At 42.2% G+C, this 20,707-nt stretch overlaps 1 protein-coding gene across 4 annotated transcripts in view; it reads left to right on the forward strand.

Moving 5' to 3' along the window:
* The first annotated feature begins 9,539 nt into the window (after nucleotides 1-9,539).
* LOC123764739 (phosphatidylinositol phosphatase PTPRQ) overlaps nucleotides 9,540-20,707 on the forward strand; it is a 55,003-nt gene continuing 43,835 nt past the window's right edge. For all 4 annotated transcript variants that reach the window (XM_045752814.2, XM_045752815.2, XM_069302547.1 and 1 more), the window contains exons 1-2: nucleotides 9,540-9,782; nucleotides 14,625-14,655. In XM_045752814.2, coding sequence (XP_045608770.2) covers nucleotides 9,555-9,782; nucleotides 14,625-14,655 — 259 coding nt within the window. In that variant the 5' untranslated portion in view covers nucleotides 9,540-9,554. The remainder of the gene's footprint in view (nucleotides 9,783-14,624; nucleotides 14,656-20,707) is intronic.

Here is a 20,707-nt window from a genome sequence, read left to right on the forward strand (position 1 = left end):
GAGAGAGAGAGAGAGAGAGAGAGAGAGAGAGAGAGAGAGAGAGAGAGAGAGAGAGAGAGAGAGAGAGAGAGAGAGAGAGAGAGAGAGAGAGAGAGAGAGAGAAATATTAGACAGAGTGAAGTGGGAAAAAAACAATACATTGAGGGTTGGAGAAAGGACACCCGAGTGCATTTGTAAACTCTGCGGTGGAAGTGAAGACACTCAACAGATTTGGCTGAGTTGTCTGACCACTTAAGTAAAGTGTCTTCCCTCCCTCCTGGGATATGAGACGTTGGCAGACAGCTTCCCAGAGGTGTTAGAGACACGAGAGGTGTCGGCAGAATGGACAGCACTGGTGTTTGCTTGAAGGTTGGTTAATTATTAACACAACCCCAAATATTGGGACCTGTGTCAGAGAGAGTAGACTATCACACAAAGTAAGTACCAGGGTAATTTATCTCTCATTTAAACATCACAAAGGATGGGTAGGGTCCAGAGTGTTCTTGATTCAGGAAAGCCTGAGCATCTAGAAGGGTTTACGAACGAACAGTTAAAGCAAATTGCAGAGATACAGCATCAGGGTCAGTGTGTGTGTGTGTGTGTGTGTGTGTGTGTGTGTGTGTGTGTGTGTGTGTGTGTGTGTGTGTGTGTGTGTGTGTGTGTGTAAATGCTCGTAATTCACTGATATTGACTCTTGTTAGTTATTTCACTGTAAACACTACTGAGCTCTTTCTTATGATTTGAGGAGCATTACATATGAGGTGTTAGTCACCCCAAAGGTGTTCGACCTGAGGCAACTCCCCCCCTAACCTACCAAGGATGCTAATCATTCAACCAGTCCTAGAAAGAACGTCGCTTTGCGCTGGTAAACGTTACATTTGACCATAAATGGACGTACTAGAAAACGGAAGCGATTCACGAAAGTGACGTACTGTCCTGTTTTCTCTTTTGGGTCCTCTGGTAGATTAGAAGACGACACTTGAAATTGAACCTTTTCTTAATTTGGGAAATCTTAGGAGGACTTGCTGAATTATTAACCCCCCCTTAAAAAAATTCCAACATTATGTTGCGCTTCACACAACTACTATTTTTACGCTGTGGGTCGTCAAGATTGTGACGCCATAACTGTAGCAGCAAGTTACAACTTGTGGACTTAACTTCCAACCTAAAACGTTCTTAACACGATGGTGTTCAGTTCTTCACTAAACCTCTGGGGTTTAGTGTGGGGTATAGAGATACTTTTGGGAGAGTGTATATAAATGTTGGTAATTAGGAAAAATAATATTGCTAGGTCAAAGTTGGCCAGGGTGAGGTGAATGCTGCCAAAAAACGTATTATCAACTGCGACCATGTGCTGAATTTTCACATCACTATCTCGCTGTCAGATATATGTGAGGACGTGTTGTCAGATATATGTGAGGACGTGTTGTTGGGAAGGACATCATCTTCCCCTTCTCCCCGCCCCCCTACTGAACTGGGTGTGTGTTGCTGTGAAGGACAATCCCCCTCTTATTAGGCTGGGTGTACTGTTGTGTGTACTCTCCCCCTACACTGAATTGGGAGTGTTGTGAAGACAGGTCCACCAACTATGTTGAATGTATAGTTGTCAAAGACACTCCCTACACTAAGATGGGTTGTGAAGGACTTCAGTGTGGTATATATATATATATATATATTTATACAGAGTTGAGAGAGAAAGAGCGCAAGGCATAAGGCTTAAGATTGATCCTAGTTCCATGATCTATGTAATATGTTGTAATTGCGTTGAGAGCTATGATCAGTGATGGTTGACCATGCAACACACCATATATCACACCACACAACACACAATGCAACACACCATATATCACACCATACAACACACCATGCAACACACCATACAACACACCATACAACACACCATACAACACACCATACAACGCACCATACAACACACCATACAACACACCACACAACACACCATACAACACACCATACAACACACCATACAACACACCATACAACACACCATACAACACACCATACAACACACCACACAACACACCATACAACACACCATACAACACACCATACAACACACCATACAACACACTATGCAACACACCATACAACACATCATACAACACACCATACAACACACCATACAACACACCATGCAACACACAATGATGATATATAATGCGTACAATGTACAATGTGGGCCGATGATAACGCTCCACTGCAGAATGTATTATCTGATATTTAACGTTTTCCGTTGACACTGAACAGTTCCCAAATTGTTGCGTCTCTACTCTTATGTTATCACTTGTCATGACTTTATTAATGAATAATAAATACAATATTATTCATTGTATTTCAATCACAACATCGCTCCATATTTATTTACGAATGGAGAGACACAGTGAATTTATGGCAATAAATGCTTGACAAAAAAATGTTAGAGCGAAATATATTGTTCAACATGATTACAAGAATTCCCAGAAGAGCTTCGCGATACCATACGTACTTGGCCGCCAGTAACCATACGTACCTGGCCGCTAGTAACCATACGTACCAGGCCGCTTGTAACCATACGTACCTGGCCGCCAGCAACCATACGTACCTAACCGCTAGGAACCATACGTACCTGGCGGCCAGTAACCATACGTACCTGGCCGCCAGCAACCATTACATCATTACGGAGTCAGAGATCACTCCCTCCAATACCTTCAGTCTTACCTTACTGACAGACTCCAGTATGTTTCTGTGAATAATTCCATTTCTCTCACCCTACCCATCAACATTGATGTTCCTCAGGGCAGCATACTCGGCCCTCTCCTCTTTCTCAACTACATTAATGACCTTCCAAATGCCTCAACTCCTCAACCTAATTTTATTTGCTGATGACACAGCCTTCATTTTCTCCTGTCCTAACTCTGTTTTTAAGTCAGCATGTCAGGGAACCCACAAGAATGAAAGGAAACGATGAACCAGCGAGACTCGACCTAGTCTTCACTCTGAACGACTCCGACATAATGGAAATCGGTTTCGAGGTCCCAGTAGAAATGAGCGACCACAGTGTACTGATGTTTGAGTATCTGGTTGAAAAAGGATAAATGAACTCGAGGAGGGGTACTGAAAACAAAAGGCTGGCATTCCGAAAGGGAAACTATGAGGAGATAAGAAAATTCCTAACAGATATAACATGGGAAACAGAGCTCAGGGGAAAGACGACCCAAGACATGATGGACTGCATCACGAAGAAGTGTAAGGAGGCAGCAGATAAGTTTGTCCCGGACCAAAATAAAAACAATAAAATGAAGATGCGAAACCCATAGTTTAATCAGAACTGTAGGCTAGCTAAGCAGCATAGTAAAAGGGCATGGAGAAACTATAGAAATAACAGGACACTTGAGAGCAGAGAAAGAGTTCCAGGAATGAATATGTCAGGTTGAGAAGAGAGGCAGAAGGGCAATACGAAAATGATATAGCAAGCAAGGCAAAGACTCAACCTAAATTTCTGCACAGCCACATCAGGAGAAAAAGAACAGTAAAGGAACAGGTAATGAAAGTGAGAATAGGGGCCTTGTCGTTTGTAGATTCACTACAAACGACAAGGAAGTGTGCGAGGAATGGAATAAAAAATTCCAGGAGGTCTTCACAATAGAGCAAAACGAAGTTCCAGAGATAAGAGAGGGAATAGTTAACCAGGAACCACTAGAAGAGTTTTAGATTACCAGTGGGGAAGTAAGGAAGCTTTTGTTAGATTTGGGGTCTTGATACCCTGAGCCAACCCAATTAACACAAGTAGCAAATATTAAACGACCGAGCAAAACATCGGAGCAGTACCCAGAAAAGGGATGACGTAAAGGCGTGTATAATAGCAAAACTATATTTATTCAACAAACTTAGTCACTGATACTCTATGACATATGTTATGTTAATCTAGAGTTTCACGTCCAAAGCTGACAACATCTTCCGCAGCAGGAAATCCGTTTCCTCCACTCTGACAGGTGATATGAGACCTCAGTCTCGACCTTCTTGACAGCTAATAAGCAATGAGTTAACAATCTGAACACTGGTGAGCAACTCTAGCAATTACTTACTGCACTCGACACTTGCAGTATCAAAACAACAATAAAAAAACTTCTATTAAAAATGTTAACAATGCAATTAATACTTGTCAGAAAGACAACAGCACTCCAAGTATGACGTTAACACTTCAATTATTTTACGTTAATCACTCTGTCGCTAAAACAACAACCAATAATTAATTGCGTTAACACTTTATTTAACACTCAACTAATTTACGTTAATTAACACTGTCACTAAGACAGTCTAAACTTAATAATATAAATTTTTAAATATCACGAAGAGTTTAACCACAGAAAATGCACTAGTGTTACTAAAGCACAACAATCAATGAGATACACGTGTCATTAAGACCCACTTACTTAATTATCACTAAGACATCCGTAAAGTATACAATTAAGACTCCGCAAAGTTACCAATGGAACAACACAACCCACGTCACTATGGTACCATTACTGGACTAGATGGTATAAACTCCTAAACTGAGCTGTGTTACTACACCGAACACACACAGCGGTCACCCTCTAGTGGCGTGACTTGCTTGAAGTGTCAAAACTTTCTCTCCTCACTGAGATAATAGTTTAACCCTTCCACAATCTCTATGGATCCAAACACAGAGAGATCTCGTTTCGAGATATACTCAGATCCGAGATTGGGTGATTATTACTAATCACTAAAACATAAATGGTGCCAATTAAACACAGTTTAAGGATCATTATCCTTAAATGATAATGATCCTTAAATTATCATTTAATTTAATAATCAAATTATTAAATTAAATGCACATTGACGACCGCTCCAAACCGCTGAAAGTAACGTCGGAGAAGGTCCTCGGGAAACTCCAGGAGCGCCCCATGCACACAGACATAAGTCAGGGCACCACTACGGTCCGAGATGGACACAGAGCCGGCACCACCCGACAACGGCAACGAACGCTCTTCGTAACGACGGAGGAAGTCGCGGTACTCCTCCTCCTTCACGAACTTGATAACAACCCGGTGGGCTGTTACAAGCTCAATACCGTAAACGGCCATCACAGGGATACGGAGCATGTCGCACATAACCATCTCTATATCCGCATATCCAGCACGACTAGTGAACTCCAGGCCCACGGAGTTCACGCGCTTAACAGGAGGTAGGAGACTACCCATTACAAGCTCGTCACGTCAACACGCAGCCAGGCAGCAACAGCAGGGGAAGGGGGAAGGGGGGGGGGGCAAAGACGCCCACACCCCCTGGCGACGAAAACGGTAAACACCCCAAACTACCAGAGGCCAGACGACACACGTGTATACCTCACGGAAGCTCCGAAGCTCCAGATGGACTCCATCTAACCTAGTGAGTTGGTCGTTCACTGCAATTTTCCTTCTTATTTGATTATGTAGAAGTTTTGGGTTTGTCTTAGGTTTAGAGGCAATATAATTTTCATAGTTTCTGTCCGACATTCTTCGTATGTTTATATATTCGTTCCTAACGCTATTGCATATATTCCGGTTTTCATCTTTCCTTTGACCTCTGTATTTCTCCCTCTCCCTCTTGCTTTTCTTCTCATTGAGTGTGTATAATAATGTGAGTGTGTATTTACTATGTGTGTCTGCAGGATCGAGGGGCTAGCTCTTGGACCTCGCCTTTCTAACAATCGGCTGTCTAATGTCCTGACTTATTTGTCCTCTATCACATCTACTACATATTTATCTCTCTCTCTCACACACACACACACACACACACACACACACACACACACACACACACACACACACACACACACACACACACACACACACACATCAGGATGCAGCCCGTAGTAGCTGTCTAGCTCTCAGGTGCCTATTTACTGATAGGTGAACAGGGCTTTAGGCGATAAAAGAAGCTACCCATTTAAACAAATCCACAAAGGCTGTGACGAGGGTTCGAACCAACGTCCAAGAATATCCCAAACTACCCATTTGTTTCTTGCTCGACTGGGAATCGACCTTGGACCCTTAGGACTTCAACCCCAAAAGGCTGTCCGCTTGATTTTGTATTTACTATTTGAATGTACTATATGTACCTGCAGAATCGAGCTATTAGCTTTTGGACCCCACCTTCTAAACAATCTATTTTTCCTCTATTATGACATATATATATATATATCTAAAACACTCACACACTCATTCCCAGGAAGCAGCCCGAAGTAGCTGTCCAACTCCCAGGTACCAATTTTTACCGCTAGGTGAACAGGAGCATCGGAGTGAATTAAACTCTGCCCATTTTCTGCATAGGCCGGGAATCGAACCAAGGCCCTTAGGATTACAAGCCCCGAGCGCTTTCAGTGTGAGTGTGCGTTAAGGAGGTGTGTATATCTCCTAAATGAGTTTATGGTGATTTTTGAGAGCTCTTCTGAATGGATTTAGAGTTACCAGTGATAGCTCTCATTAATGGGTATAGTGCAGGAGTCAGGTGGGCTTAAGAACACGTCATTTCCCTATTAAGCAACATGTCTTAGTAACTCCCTAAGTTAACTGGCTGAATATATCTTGCTCTTTAATTCTTTGTTGTGTAGACTGCTCCAGTAGACTCATCTCCTAAAAGCAATGAGTCTATGGAATAACAACCCTTGCTATCTTCCAAGTATTAAATATAACCCAATAATATTACACTGTCTTTCATCATTGATTTTGTTGTAATAATAATTCGTGACCTAATTATCTTGTGCTCTAATGTACCGTAAGATAAGAACAATCATTATCTCGGGAGAGAGATGAGAAAAGTATTCTTATCTTGACTTGTTACCTGCATGTAGTGACCATGAGCCACAGGTCCTTCACTGCGTGTAGTGAGCATGAGCCACAGGTCCTTCACTGTGTGCAGTGAGCATGAGCCACAGGTCCTTCACTGCGTGTAGTGAGCATGAGCCACAGGTCCTTCACTGTGTGCAGTGAGCATGAGCCACAGGTCCTTCACTGTGTGCAGTGAGCATGAGCCACAGGTCCTTCACTGTGGGTAGTGACCATGAGCCACAGGTCCTTCACTGTGGGTAGTGAGCATGAGCCACAGGTCCTTCACTGTGGGTAGTGACCATGAGCCACAGGTCCTTTACTGTGTGCAGTGAGCATGAGCCACAGGTCCTTCACTGTGTGCAGTGACCATGAGCCACAGGTCCTTCACTGTGTGTACTGTGCGTTGGTCGCTGTACCGTAATATGAACGTTCCTGGACGCATACAGAGAATAATGACTTAAGACAGATTCAGAACATTAATGAACATTCTTGAAAAAGTTTAAAAATAAAGAAGGCCTGACTGAGGTATAGAAAGAGGTTGAAGAGTATAACAACGTGATATTAATATTATATAAATATATCAATAGAAAATAGTACACGAGTCAGTGAATCCAAATGATATAAATTAAGATTCAGGAAAGACCTGGGTAAATACCGGGTTGTAAATTGGAGTCTTGATTTTGGGATGAAATTTCTGGATAACATGAAGGTGGAATCGCTGGATTGTTTCAAGCGTAGGTTAGACATATGTTTGTAATTCTGGTCGACCATATATAGAAGCTTCCCCTCATGGGACAACAGGCCGTTTGTAGCCTATGTGTTATTCTTGTGGTCTCCGGTCATTGTGTCCAGTCAGACTGTTATGTTCCTCGCTATCTCACGAGCCACACTTTGTAAACTGAGTATTAAGAGATATCGGTGAAGATATCAATCACGTCGCTTGCAATATCAATTACGGATTTAAAGATAAAAGGGAATTAACTCACGACAAAGGAATTTGACAAGATTTGAGGCGGATAAGATAAGACAGTCACGTCTTAAGGTCAGGCTCTAACACATCTAACGTCTCCCGAACAGTTTTCAACATATTCTGAAGTGCTGATTATTTCCGCACAGTGCCGGAGATTGACGTTTGTCACGATAAAGCAGACACAGAGCACTAGTTTACCGACGTAATGCCCCCTTAGTTTACTGGCATAATGCCCACAACCCCCCCCCCTTAATTCACCATTATAATGCTCCATAGTTAACGACACAATGGCAAATAATATTCATATATTATGCCTCACAATTTCCTAATATATCGCCCCACAATATACCAACATAATGTCCCACAATTTTCCGACATGATTCTTCACAATTTACAGACGTAAAACCTCACAATTTACCGATATAATAACCAAAATTTTCAGACATAACGCCCAATAATTTACATAACTAATGCCTCACAATTTAACGACATAATGCCTCATAATATACTGACATAAAGCCGAACAATTTACAAATGTTCTTTCCCATATAAATAGCTCCATAGTTACAGGTGAAATACCTTACAATTTACTGAATGTTACAACAATTTGCCAACATAATACCCAACAATTTACCAACATAACGCCTCACAATTTATAGTTATAATTCCCTACAATTTACCAACATAATGCCTCACAATTTCCAGATATAATGCCCTGCAATTTACCAACACAATGCCCCACAATTTACCGACATAATGCCCTTGAATTTACCAACATAATGCCCCAAAGTCTACAGACATATTACCCAATAATTTAACACCATAACGATCGATAAATAAATGTTTAATGTCCATTCTTTACAAACATAACACTCCCACGCCCATCCTCACCACCATAATTTACTGATATAACAACTATTAATTGAGAATTCTACTGAATCCATTAATTAGTTTAAAGAATCATCAAATATTGTTTGACATTATCAATAAAATAGCCAGAGAATTTTTTATACTAAATGAATAAATGTCTCTAGTTCACTGTCCTTCATAACTAGGTATGCCACTAGATACACAATCGTAACTTACAATACAGATAACATTCAAATCAATGTTAGAGAAAAATTATGTAAAAAATTTGACGTTAATAATAATAATCATTTAACCTTCGTCCAATTTAGGGTTTAAAATTTCCACAATTTAAAAAAGAACACTGAATACTTGGTCAAGTTTGGTTGTGGACAACACATGAAATGTGAAGCGTGTGGTAACTTACCCAGCCTCTCACGGATACCATCTGAAGAGTTCCTCCAACGTTCCTCCAACAGTGTTTCAGGGATACCATCTGAAGAGTTCCTCCAACTGCGCATCATTGCCTCTGACTGGAAAGCTTTTCTAACACAGTCTCAGTTCTTCAGCTGTAGAATTCTCCTAACAGCTTCCCACAGCTAGAAACTGCAGACGAACAAGAACACCTCACTCTCATATACAAATATACAATGGCCTCCAACAGTGACAATGTGCGGAGCTTCTCCGACAGCTTCCCAAGGCTCCCCATCTGTGATGACCCCGACACTGAAGGTCAATATGTTCATCTAGCTGGAAACATCGAAATGTTGATTGAACAACGGCAGAAGTTTTTACAGCATTGGCAACAATAAACTTCTGCACTCGTTACCTGATCAAGAGAGTTAAGATGATCCTGGCATTAATTGTAGCCTGGGAGAAAAGCCAACAATAATGTAGGTGCTGTGGCAGTCCCAGAGCCGCCGGCAACGATGAAACACAGGCAACAGGCTGCACGATTATCAGTCGTGGTGGACACTTCATACATGATAGCGGACGATAAGGCCAGACTAGGGCCTGGTGCAGCCCTCCCGGGCCAGTCCTTCACCACAGCCCACAGCATCAAAGCCCACACCAACATGTTGTGGTGGTCGGGGCGTCTTCTGGTGCTGGCCGCCTTGCTTACAGCCGCCGCCGCCCTGGACACTGAGGAAATACAGGTAAGTCTGGCTGGAAGTCTGGCGTTCAGAATTCCACATTGCACGAGATGCTGTTCCTCTGTCAAACAGTGAACGCTCCTCTACTGCTACTGCTGCGATATTCAAACTGCGTCATAATTCTCGCTGTCGGGGATAGGAAGATATGTCCCTAGGCTTGAATCGAGGTCCCCACTTATTTCGAAATACTAAATTGAATCCGGGACCCTCGATTGTGAATCGAGAACGTAGACCACTATACCACTATGAGAAGTAGAAAGTGCGTGTCTGGCTTAAAGATCACGAGAGTGAGCCAAGAAAATCTCTTTGTTACTGTAACAGCGGTGACGGGATGGAAACTCTTCATCGTGCCCACATAACACACGATACTGAACCTAAATTTCATCAGAATATTAGAAAATTACCCGAGGAAAACAAAGGTTTATAATAACATGAGGAAAACTTAGTAAAAGTGTTCTTTTATACTCTGTGCTGACACTGACGTCAAGAATAAGTGGATTAAATTGCATGAACGTCAGGGACGAAACCTCAGTGTAACACCTTGCAAAACAAATTACAAAATTGCAATACTCAATGACACCTTGTAACACTCAGTGTAATATTGCATCACACAGTGAAACCTTGTAACAATTAGTGTATTATTGCAACACAAGTGAAAACGTACAACGCACAGTGTAACATTGAAACACTCAGTGTAATACTGCAACAAGCAGTGAAACTATGCGATACATATTGTAACTTTGTTACACTCAGTGTAACCTTATAACACTCAGTGTAATATTGCAATACACAGTGTAACCTTGCAACACACACAATTAAACTTTGTAACATTTCGTGTAATATTGCAACACACAATGTAACCTTCTAACACACAATGTAACTTTGCAACACACAGTGTAACTTTGCAACACACAGGGTAACTTTGCAACACACAGGGTAACTTTGCAACACACAGGGTAACTTTGCAACACAGGGTAACTTTGCAACACACAGTGTAACTTTGCAACACACAGTGTAACTTTGCAACACACAGGGTAACTTTGCAACACACAGGGTAACTTTGCAACACACAGGGTAACTTTGCAAAACACAGTGTAACTTTGCAACACACAGGGTAACTTTGCAACACACAGGGTAAACCCATGCTTATCATCATCTGGAATTAAACAACGTACTATCACTCATAACCAACAAAGAGCCTCATGTAATTGGTCATTCAGAAGATAGTATGTAATTCGTAGCTATCAAGAGCTTAAAACCAAATCACTCATTTATTTTCTGAAATGCATTATTCAGGACAATGTTATCTGTATTTCAATCATACTTGCTGTAACGATTTATGTATCGCAAGACTATATCAAACATATATTATGATTGATGCAAGACTATATCAAACTGATATATAACATTACAAATTCAGTAAACGTGTTGCAATTAAGAATTTCAATTAGTCACGTTGTCCCTACAGAGCATCAGTATCTCAAGGCTTCGGCTATTTGAAAGAAATCTTACTCTCCAAGGTTGCGGGTGATGTTAACATCTTAACACGTCTTATTGAAGATGTGGGAGAAAGATTTGTTCTTCATATTCAAGCTGTGGTACGAAGATATGTGTTTCATGATGCAGCTATGGGAGGAAGACATTTTCTTCATGATGAAGCTGTGTGAGGAATATTACTTCGCTGGCCTTAGGCATCTAACTGGCCCGCTAAGTATTGCTCACTTCAGCCTTACTCAAGCGGTGGATGAGAGGCCGCGTGTTGTGAAGCCTCAGCGGTAACCTGACTGGAAAAGCCTTGTGTTTCGGGTAGAGGATCTCTGGTCATATATGAAGCTTCTGCTCTCTATTTAGACGCACATTTGTGATACTCGCCTATGTTTTCGTTGTTAATATTACTACAGTTATGGACCGAAACATACATAGGTTAAAGTTACGTATCGCTCGCAATAATGTAAAATGTTTACAGATGGCAAACAATTATGTAAACAACGAGACTCGGGTCTCGAACATGACATTATCGGAGATACACAGCAGTAAACTTCGCGTGTGTAAACTTGGTAATACCGAAGCAAATTTTCTCACAGAGAAGTAAACTTTTAATATGATCCGGGTATGTTGATTTGATATCAGTTAAGATTCCCTCACTGTGATAGACTATAAATATAAGTATGTCTTCTTGGAAAACTGATTAGACAAATCAGGGAGAAAACAGAAGCCTTCTGTTTACTGTTCCAGACAACGGTGTACTGTTGCTGAGGCCGGCGGGATAACGCGGCCAGCTGGGGATACCAGCAATGATTACGGTGCTCATAAACCATGAAAATGGCAGTTATGACAGGCACTTCATGATAGATATATCTTATTATATAAGATATATCTATTGATCTATTGCACACACACACACACACACACACACACACACACACACACACACACACACACACACACACACACACACACACACACACACACACACACGCACACACACACGCACACACACACACACACACACACACAGCAGCTAGATGTACTAGCCGACTGATAGTGCAAAAAAGTGCAGTAGCAATAGTAGGCATTAAGGTGCAAATAGGGACCGGTCCAGCGGAGAGGAGAGACAAGGAAAAAAACGAAGTTAATGAGATCCTTAAAGGGGTAGTGATGGAGAGAGCTGTCCAGAATATTGAAAAGGTTTTCAGGCTCAGACAATATATCAAGGACAGAGACCGATTGATAAAGGTAGTATTCACGAGTGAGAACACAAAAGAGGACCTGTTAGCAAGGAAGAGCGGACTAGCAAATGTACCAAAGTTCAAAAAAGTATTCTTGCAGAGGGATATAACAAGGAACGAGAGAATGAGGGCAGCAGCTGCGAGAAGGTAGCGCAGAGAGAAATGAATCAGGGAACCATGACCCCAACCCCTACAATCCCAGAGGGGAGGGGGAACCCTCTACAAGCAGTTCAACAGCCACAGTGGGAAAAGCACCACCTTCCACCCAATAGATGCCCTACCTGCCCCAATCCCTACCAGACCCCCACTAGGTGCTCACCTATGGCACCTCCCCCCCCTCCCCCCTCCCCAGGACATCCCTTTTCCCCCATCCCTGAAGTCCTCCCTTCTCCCCCCCATGCCCCACCTTCTGCCCCGCCCCCAAGCCCTCCATTCTCCCCTACCCCCCCTAAGCCCTCCCTTCTTCCTCACCCCTCCCTCCTCTTCTACCCCCCAGACCCCCCTTCTCCCCTATCCCCCCAAGCCCTCCCTTCTTCTGTAGGCCCCCCCCCCAAGCCTCCTCTTCTCCCACACTCCCGCAAGCCTCCCCCCTCTAACCCGCCCCCTCAAGCTTTCCCCTCTCACCCTCCCCTCCAAGCCCTCTCTCTTCTCCCCCACCCCCAAGCCCTCTCTCCTCCACCACCCTCCCCGTACCAGATCCTCCCAGTCCCCGCACACCCCAGATCCCTCAGGTTCCCCTCTCTAGGCCCTCCCATTCCGGACCCTCCCTTTTTCCCTGCTTCAGGGAACTGTCAGTTTGTAATTTACCCAAACACGCTTTGTGAGTCTGGCCAGTGTTGTTGCGGTCTTCTCGATACGCTTGTTGAGATCAGTGTCCATGGAAAGTGTGGCTGAGATTGTGGAGCCCAGGTACATAAACTCGTGGACCGCCTCCAGCTCGCAGTCTGTGATGTTTATACCGGGTAACTCATTGACGTCTTGTCCCATCAACTGTGTCTTCTTCAGGGGGATTGTCAGGCCGAATGCGGAGCCGACGACGGCAAAGTGGTTGAGTAGCTGCTGCAGGCCTTCTGCTGTGTGTGTGTGTGTGTGTGTGTGTGTGTGTGTGTGTGTGTGTGTGTGTGTGTGTGTGTGTGTGTGTGTGTGTGTGTGTGTGTGTGTGTGGTGATCCCTGCATTGTCGGCGAAGAGGAACTGCCTGAGGATTCTCATATGTACTTTCATCTTTGCTCGGAGTCTGGATAGATTGAAGAGCTTTCCATCAGATCTTGTCCAGAGACAGATGCCCTCTGTGGTTGTTCCAAAGGCATGCTTGACGAGGATCGCGAAGATGCCGAACAGGGTTGGAGCAAGAACACACCCCTGTTTAACACCACTGTTGATGTTGAATGGTTCAGAAGTTGAGCCGTCGTACACGACCGTGCCCTTCATGTCCTCGTGGAACGATTGTATCATGCTGAGTAGGGTGTGTGGGCAGCCAATTTTGGCCAAGATCTTGATGACTCCGTCCCTCCTCACAAGGTCGAAGGCCTTTGTAAGGTCACTGAAGGTGATGAACAGGGCTTTCTCTGCTCCCTGGACTTTTGCTGAAGCTGTTTCAGGGAGAACACCATGTCAGTATCGATCTCTCGGCTCTGAAACCGCACTGTGACTCTGGATACACTCTTTCAGCAGAAATTTGGAGCCTGACCAAGACGACACTGGCGAAGTTTCAGTGTCGTCTTGAGAGGCAGTGGAGGCATAACACATTACATACGTCAAGTAGCATGAGGTGAAGTGAGGGGGAGGGACAGGGTAGACAGTTGATGTGTGCTGGAGCAGCAGGTGTGGCGTGAGGCAGCGGTACATAATGATAATGTGTATCAAGGAGCTGTCGCATGGTCCTGAAAAAAAGATCTATATATAGTGTTACATGAGAGCTTGACAACCATTGTTCTCCTACATCGGAACTTTAAAGTATTCAGAGCCTGCGTCTGGTCAGGACTTCAACCAACACAAATGTTAGAATAAGATTATTTGGAATATATTGAAATGCTCACAACTCTTCTATTGTAATTAATATATTCATAAAAGATTATCATCAAGTTAGTGATATGATTTTTCATTCTCTTTTTCAGAAAGAAGAAGAAGGATACTTAGTTGAAGCTGGTGAGTGATAATGTAGGACCAGACAAGGTGGTTGGTTGTTAGACGTAGTTCATCTCCAGACTCACAGTTCCTGAGAGTCATTAGGATATCCTGTCTCACACTAACTGTTCTCAACACAACACAACTTCTTCCTGAGCGTCACGAGGATGATGCCACCTTACCTAACTCTTAATGAACACATCAACGCATCTTTCCTCCCAGGTGTCGTGATCACTGAAAAAAAATTGTTGGTAACGAGCGGCCCGCGACATCAGGTCTGTTCTGGAAATATTACATGCATGTATAATCAGTTTAATGTCTTAGATTATGTCAACTAGATATCACTGTAGGGAACATGGCTGCCCTTCCTCGTGTGGGTGGACGTGGTGGTCCAACCTGGCCTCTTACAAATTACGTCGCTTTTCGCTCGTATGGGCACTCAGGATAAAAAAGGACATAATTCAAAATGAAATCGGCTCACGAAAGTGATGTACTGTCCCGTTTTCTGTTTTGGGTCCTCAGGCTTAGGCTGTTAGGTTAGGGAAAACTTTCAATTAACGGTTTTCATGATGTTTTGAAACCTTAGGATAATTTCCTGACCTCTTAACCTGCCAGAGGACCCTTAACTTGCTGTTTTGGACGAAACAAATCCAAATTGCTTTTCAATTATTTTTCATTTTCAAATTACGGCATTTTTGGTCGTAGCGAATACGAGCAAAAAGCGACGTAGTTTGTAAGAGGTTGCCAAGAGGTCAACACCCACATGAGGAGAGCAGGTGGGGATGCTCCTATTTTCTTCCTCTGGAGATTCAACACTTCGGGTTGAATCATATATTCATGAAGACAATTAATAACAGACATGAGGCACGGCCTCATCCACCTTTCTTCCTCCCATTTCCCCCCGGGTAAACGGCAGGAGTTAGGATGAAACTATACGATTTTCACAAAACAAGATTTTATTTCACATTTCGTGAAAATCGCTGGGGATTAGGAACTTCAGGTAAGCATATTTCTTAAAGCATGGTACTTGGGCCGACCATAGTGTTCTGTGACACACATATACCCTCCATGTTTCATGCAGGGAAACTGTGTGAGGCTAACCAAAAGCATCTGGCCTCTGTCCAGATAGACAGACAGACAGGCAGGCAAGCAGACAGATTTTGTCTTTTATATATACCAAATCCATAACAATTGTTCATTCGTTTGCATTTGAATTTTAAATTAATTTGCTTACCAGTTACACGATTGCTTTATAATCTGACTGTTCTTCAGTGACTAAATTACGTAGTTACGGAGTTAGTTACGTAGTTAGCTGTAACTATGGGTACAGTAGCTACTCCTGCTGAGATGACATATGACACGATGAGCGATACGTTGCTGACACACGCGTATAAGGACCCCATATCGTCCTCCTCAAGGCCAGGACCAAGTAATCACTCTTAACCTCGAAATTTGAATTTCTTATCTCAAGTGGAATGTGGTAGAGGCATCGGGTCTTCAGTTGACCGCACGCGCGGGGGCCAGTTTGACCGTGATAGTCTGTTGACCAGACCACACACTAGAAAGTGAAGGGACGACGACGTTTCGGTCCGTCCTGGACCATTCTCAAGTCGATTGTGAGAATGTTCGACTTGAGAATGGTCCAGGAGGGACCGAAACGTCGTCGTCCCTTCACTTTCTAGTGTGTGGTTTGGTCAACATATTTCAGCCATGTTACTGTGACTCCTCGTCTGCATGAGAGTCTGGTGAGCCTCTTACAGTGATGGCTTAACCTGGAGTCATCTAGTTTACCTCAGAGGTTTAGTTCACCCGAGGAGATCAGACAGCTGTACCATAGTTTACATTATAGAGAAAGTTAGTTGTACTATTTTATGAGGCAGATGTTTAGTTCATGGGTAGATTGTTGTACTATTATATCGTTCAGCCGTGTTATAAGACCATCAGAATAAGGGAAAGTGCGGAATGGCAATTGGCCCATGCAAGACAACTCCTGTTTACACCTGCCCTTGCTCACTAATATGTGAGAACATAAGAATAAGGGTAACTGGATAAGGCCTATTGCCCCGTACGAGGCAGCTCCTATTTATAACCACCCAATCCCAAGCATATACATGTCCAACCCACGCTTGAAACAATCAAGGGACCCCACCTCTACCACGTTACGGGTAATTGGTTCCATAAATCAACAACCCTGTTACCGAACCAGTATTTACCCAGGTCTTTCCTAAATCTAAAATTATCCAATTTATGCCCATCGTTTCGTGTTCTGCCTTGGTTGTCACTTGTCAGTCACAGTGAGAGGGTGTGTTAGCTAGAGCTCCGCTTGTAGTAATATTATCATATCAATAATGGAAGGTGTAGTGAAGGAACTGATGAATCTAGATGGAGCTCTGAGGACAGATTTGAATTTCCTACGAGAGGAAGTACGACAGCTGAAACAACATCAGGAAGAAACAAAGGAGGAGATCAGTATTAAAAAGACCTCGTCTTGGAGAGTCGTAAAGGACAGGGGTCTTAAGAAGACCTTGACAAAGCCGCCTACAGATATCCTAAGGACTTGTAACTCATTTGCCGTGTTGGAGGACGAGTGCTGTGGTGAACCTGCAGTTCGTTCGAATGGGAAAGCCACGAAGAGGAACGAAGCGCAGGTCCCACAAAGTGCTCAGAAAGTAAAGAAAGTAACTAAGCGAATTTTGGTTGTGGGAGATTCCCAGGTGAGGTATTTGGATAGAGCTTTTTGTGCCAGAGATAGGGGGAACAGGTTAAGGGTTTGCTTTCCGGGAGATGGAATTGGCGATATTGTTGGCAACATAAATGATATTATGGCTGAAAACGGGAACAAATCCATTATATGTATTAGTGCAGGTGGAAATGATATTGGACGAGTTAGGAGTGAGGAACTGATACAGAGGTTTTAAGATAGCCATAGAATTAGTTAGGAGCAAGGGAGGAATCTCGATCATATGTGACATTCTTCCAAGGAAGGGAGTTGGAAATTAATGGATGTCGAGGGCACTTGGTGTCAATTGCCAGCTGGAAAAATATTGCAAATCAAATGCAAAATCTTACATAGATAACTGGAAACACTTCTATGGAAGAAATGACATGTATGCTCGGGATGGGGTGCATCTATCGAGGGCTGGGGTTGTTGTTGTTGCGAACTCGTTGGAACCAGTGGTTGGAGGCGATTGTTTTTGTTTGGGTTTAAACTGTTAGTAGATAGAGGTATGAGAATTGATATGGAGAAAGGAGGTAATAAAAGTATGTGTTTGTGAGGCAAACAAATTGGCAAAATGATCAGGGAAAGAGAAGGGCCTCAAAATAACAATACACTTAGGGTATATTACACTAACAGTAGAAGTCTAAGAAGCAAAATAAACGATTTAAATGCTCCTGTCTGCACAGAAAAAATAGATATTATTGCACTTACCGAAACGTGGATGAATGTAGAAAATAGAGAACTATTAACTGAATATCAAATAAATGGATTTAAACTATTTCACACAGATAGATATATATTAGACGAGAAGGGGGAGTAGCCATATATGTTAGGGAAATTTTGAAATGTAGTCTCAAAGAGGGAATCAAAACTGAGCCACACACAGAAACTATTTGGATAGAATTAAACGAAAAAGCAAATAATCTTATAATAGGAGTTATATATAGGTCACCAAACTTAAGACAGCATGGAAGCAAACCATCTATGGGGTGAAATATCTAGAACATCTAGGTCTAGCAGTATTTGTGCCATAGGTGACTTTAATTTTAGTGGAATAAATTGGTTTACCAGAACATGAAATAATGAAGCAGAAGATATTCTAGAATTAACTGACGATTCTTTTTTTACGCAACACATTAAGGAACCAATGAGGGAAAATAATATTTTAGATTTAGTGTTAACTAACAGGGAAACACAAATTAATGACATCGAAATAGGGAGTGAGCTAGGGAACAGTGATCACAAAGAAAACAGATTTAGCATAGATTGGAATAGATCTGTAGGAGAAAAATTCTGTTAAAGTGCCAGATTTTCGAAAAGCTGATTTTAATAGCCTAAGAAATTTTTTGGGTCAAATAGATTGGAAAGTCTTGGGCATGGGGGGTGGGCCGGTCTTGGAGCGAGACGTGAACCCCGCGATAGGTGACGTAAAAAGGGACTTCGATGTGGATTCAAAATATAACTTATTTAAAAATATTCTAAGCAAAGCACAGGACCGTAGTATACTACACAAACTGAATAGATCAAATACTAATGACCCAAAAATGGATAACAAAGGATCTCTAAAACCTTATAGGTAAAAAGAGAGCGTGGTACAAAAGGATTAAGAATAGGGTAGTCAGTTTAGAACAAGAAATCGTACAACTGGTTAGAAATGTTAAAAAAAAGAGATAAGGAGGGCAAAAAAGTAACTATGAATTTCGCATAGCAGGACAAGCAAAGAAAAATCTTAAAGGTTTTTTACCGTTATATTGAACTAAGATTAAGGAAAGGATAGGTCCATTAAAAAATGAGACAGGTCAGAAAACTGATAATGACGAAGAGATAAGTAGTATTTTTAATAAATATTTTTTCTCTGAATTTACTAAAGAGGAACTTAACAATATGGCTTCAGCCGATCAAGTCTATGTGGGTGGGGACGAGGACAGGTTGACTAGTTTAGCAGTTACTAGGGAGGATGTAAATAAACAAATAGTAAAACTCAAACCAAACAAATCCCCAGGGCCGGATGAAGTGTTTGCTAGGGTGTTTAAAGAATGCAAAGAGGAGCTTTGCGAGCCACTGTCTACCATATTTAATAAACCAATAGAGTCAGGCAGAGTGCTTGAGTCCTGGAAGGTTGCTAATGTGGTACCAATTTTTAAGAAAAGAGATAGATCACTTGCGTCAAACTATCGACCAATTAGCCCAACGTCTATTGTGGGAAAGTTACTTGAATCGGCAAATACAATTCGTCTTCACCTTGAAAAACATAAATTAATAATTGATTCTTAACATGGTTTTACAAATGGCTGTTCATGTTTAAGAAATTTGCTATTATTTTATTCCAGCATAGTTAAGGCAGTTACAGTACCAACCTTCTGTGTGTTACTGTATCAAAGGCTTTTGTCAGTCCAGAAATACGCAATTTGCCCAGCCTTCTTTGTCTTTCCTTATTTTCATTACATGATCATAAAACTCCAGGAGGTTCGTCAGGCATGATTTCCCTTTTCTAAAGCCGTGTTGTTATTTAAATACAAGCCTAATTCTTCCTACTAGTGCAACTAGTCTTAAGCCAAGTAATTCTTTCAAGTACTTCGCAAGGAATGATTGTGAGCGACAATGTTCTGTAGTTAAGTGCCTCTTCTCTAGCTCCTTTCTAGTATACTGCCACCATATTTACGCACCATATTTAGGCAGTCCGTATTCAGACGAAGGCAGACACAAGCGGTTACCACCGCCCTGTAAGCTAAGTCAAAACACACAAACGAGGAACTTTGTAACTCGGTGATAAGAGACGTTAATGCAGCTTCTGATAAGATTCAGCACAAGTGAAAAACTAATATCTGATAAGCGCCAGGACTTCGCAGACATTTTTCTAAAACCTCAGTACTGCATTCTCAACACTGAACGGATCAGATCCAACACAATTCAACATTCATGTCCAAATACCATATCACATCCTACTGTAAATAACATTCTTCAAATAAGAACAAAGAGATCCAAGTCAACTCATTAGATGCACCAACTAAACTTTTGAACCTGTGTTCTTCAAGGAACAGTTCCCTACACATTCAGATATCACCCTTGGTTACAGGAAGGAAATTCATAGATCGTCCTGAACACGGTACATGCAGATCGGCGAATAGAAAATACTGTATTGTATTACATAATTGACCATGATAGTCTGTTGACCCAACCACACACTAGAAAGTGAAGGGACGACGACGTTTCGGTCCGTCTTGGACCATTCTCATTCGACTGTGAGTGAATTCTTTTATTATTGCAAAGCTATTTGCAGGAAGCAAATAGCGTTAAGAAATGTTCCTATTGCTCTTGAACCACATGCGAGGTGGTTCAAGAACACTGTGAACA

This window comes from Procambarus clarkii, chromosome 48 (genome assembly GCF_040958095.1).
Source record: "Procambarus clarkii isolate CNS0578487 chromosome 48, FALCON_Pclarkii_2.0, whole genome shotgun sequence".
In the NCBI taxonomy this organism is placed as follows: domain Eukaryota; kingdom Metazoa; phylum Arthropoda; class Malacostraca; order Decapoda; family Cambaridae; genus Procambarus; species Procambarus clarkii.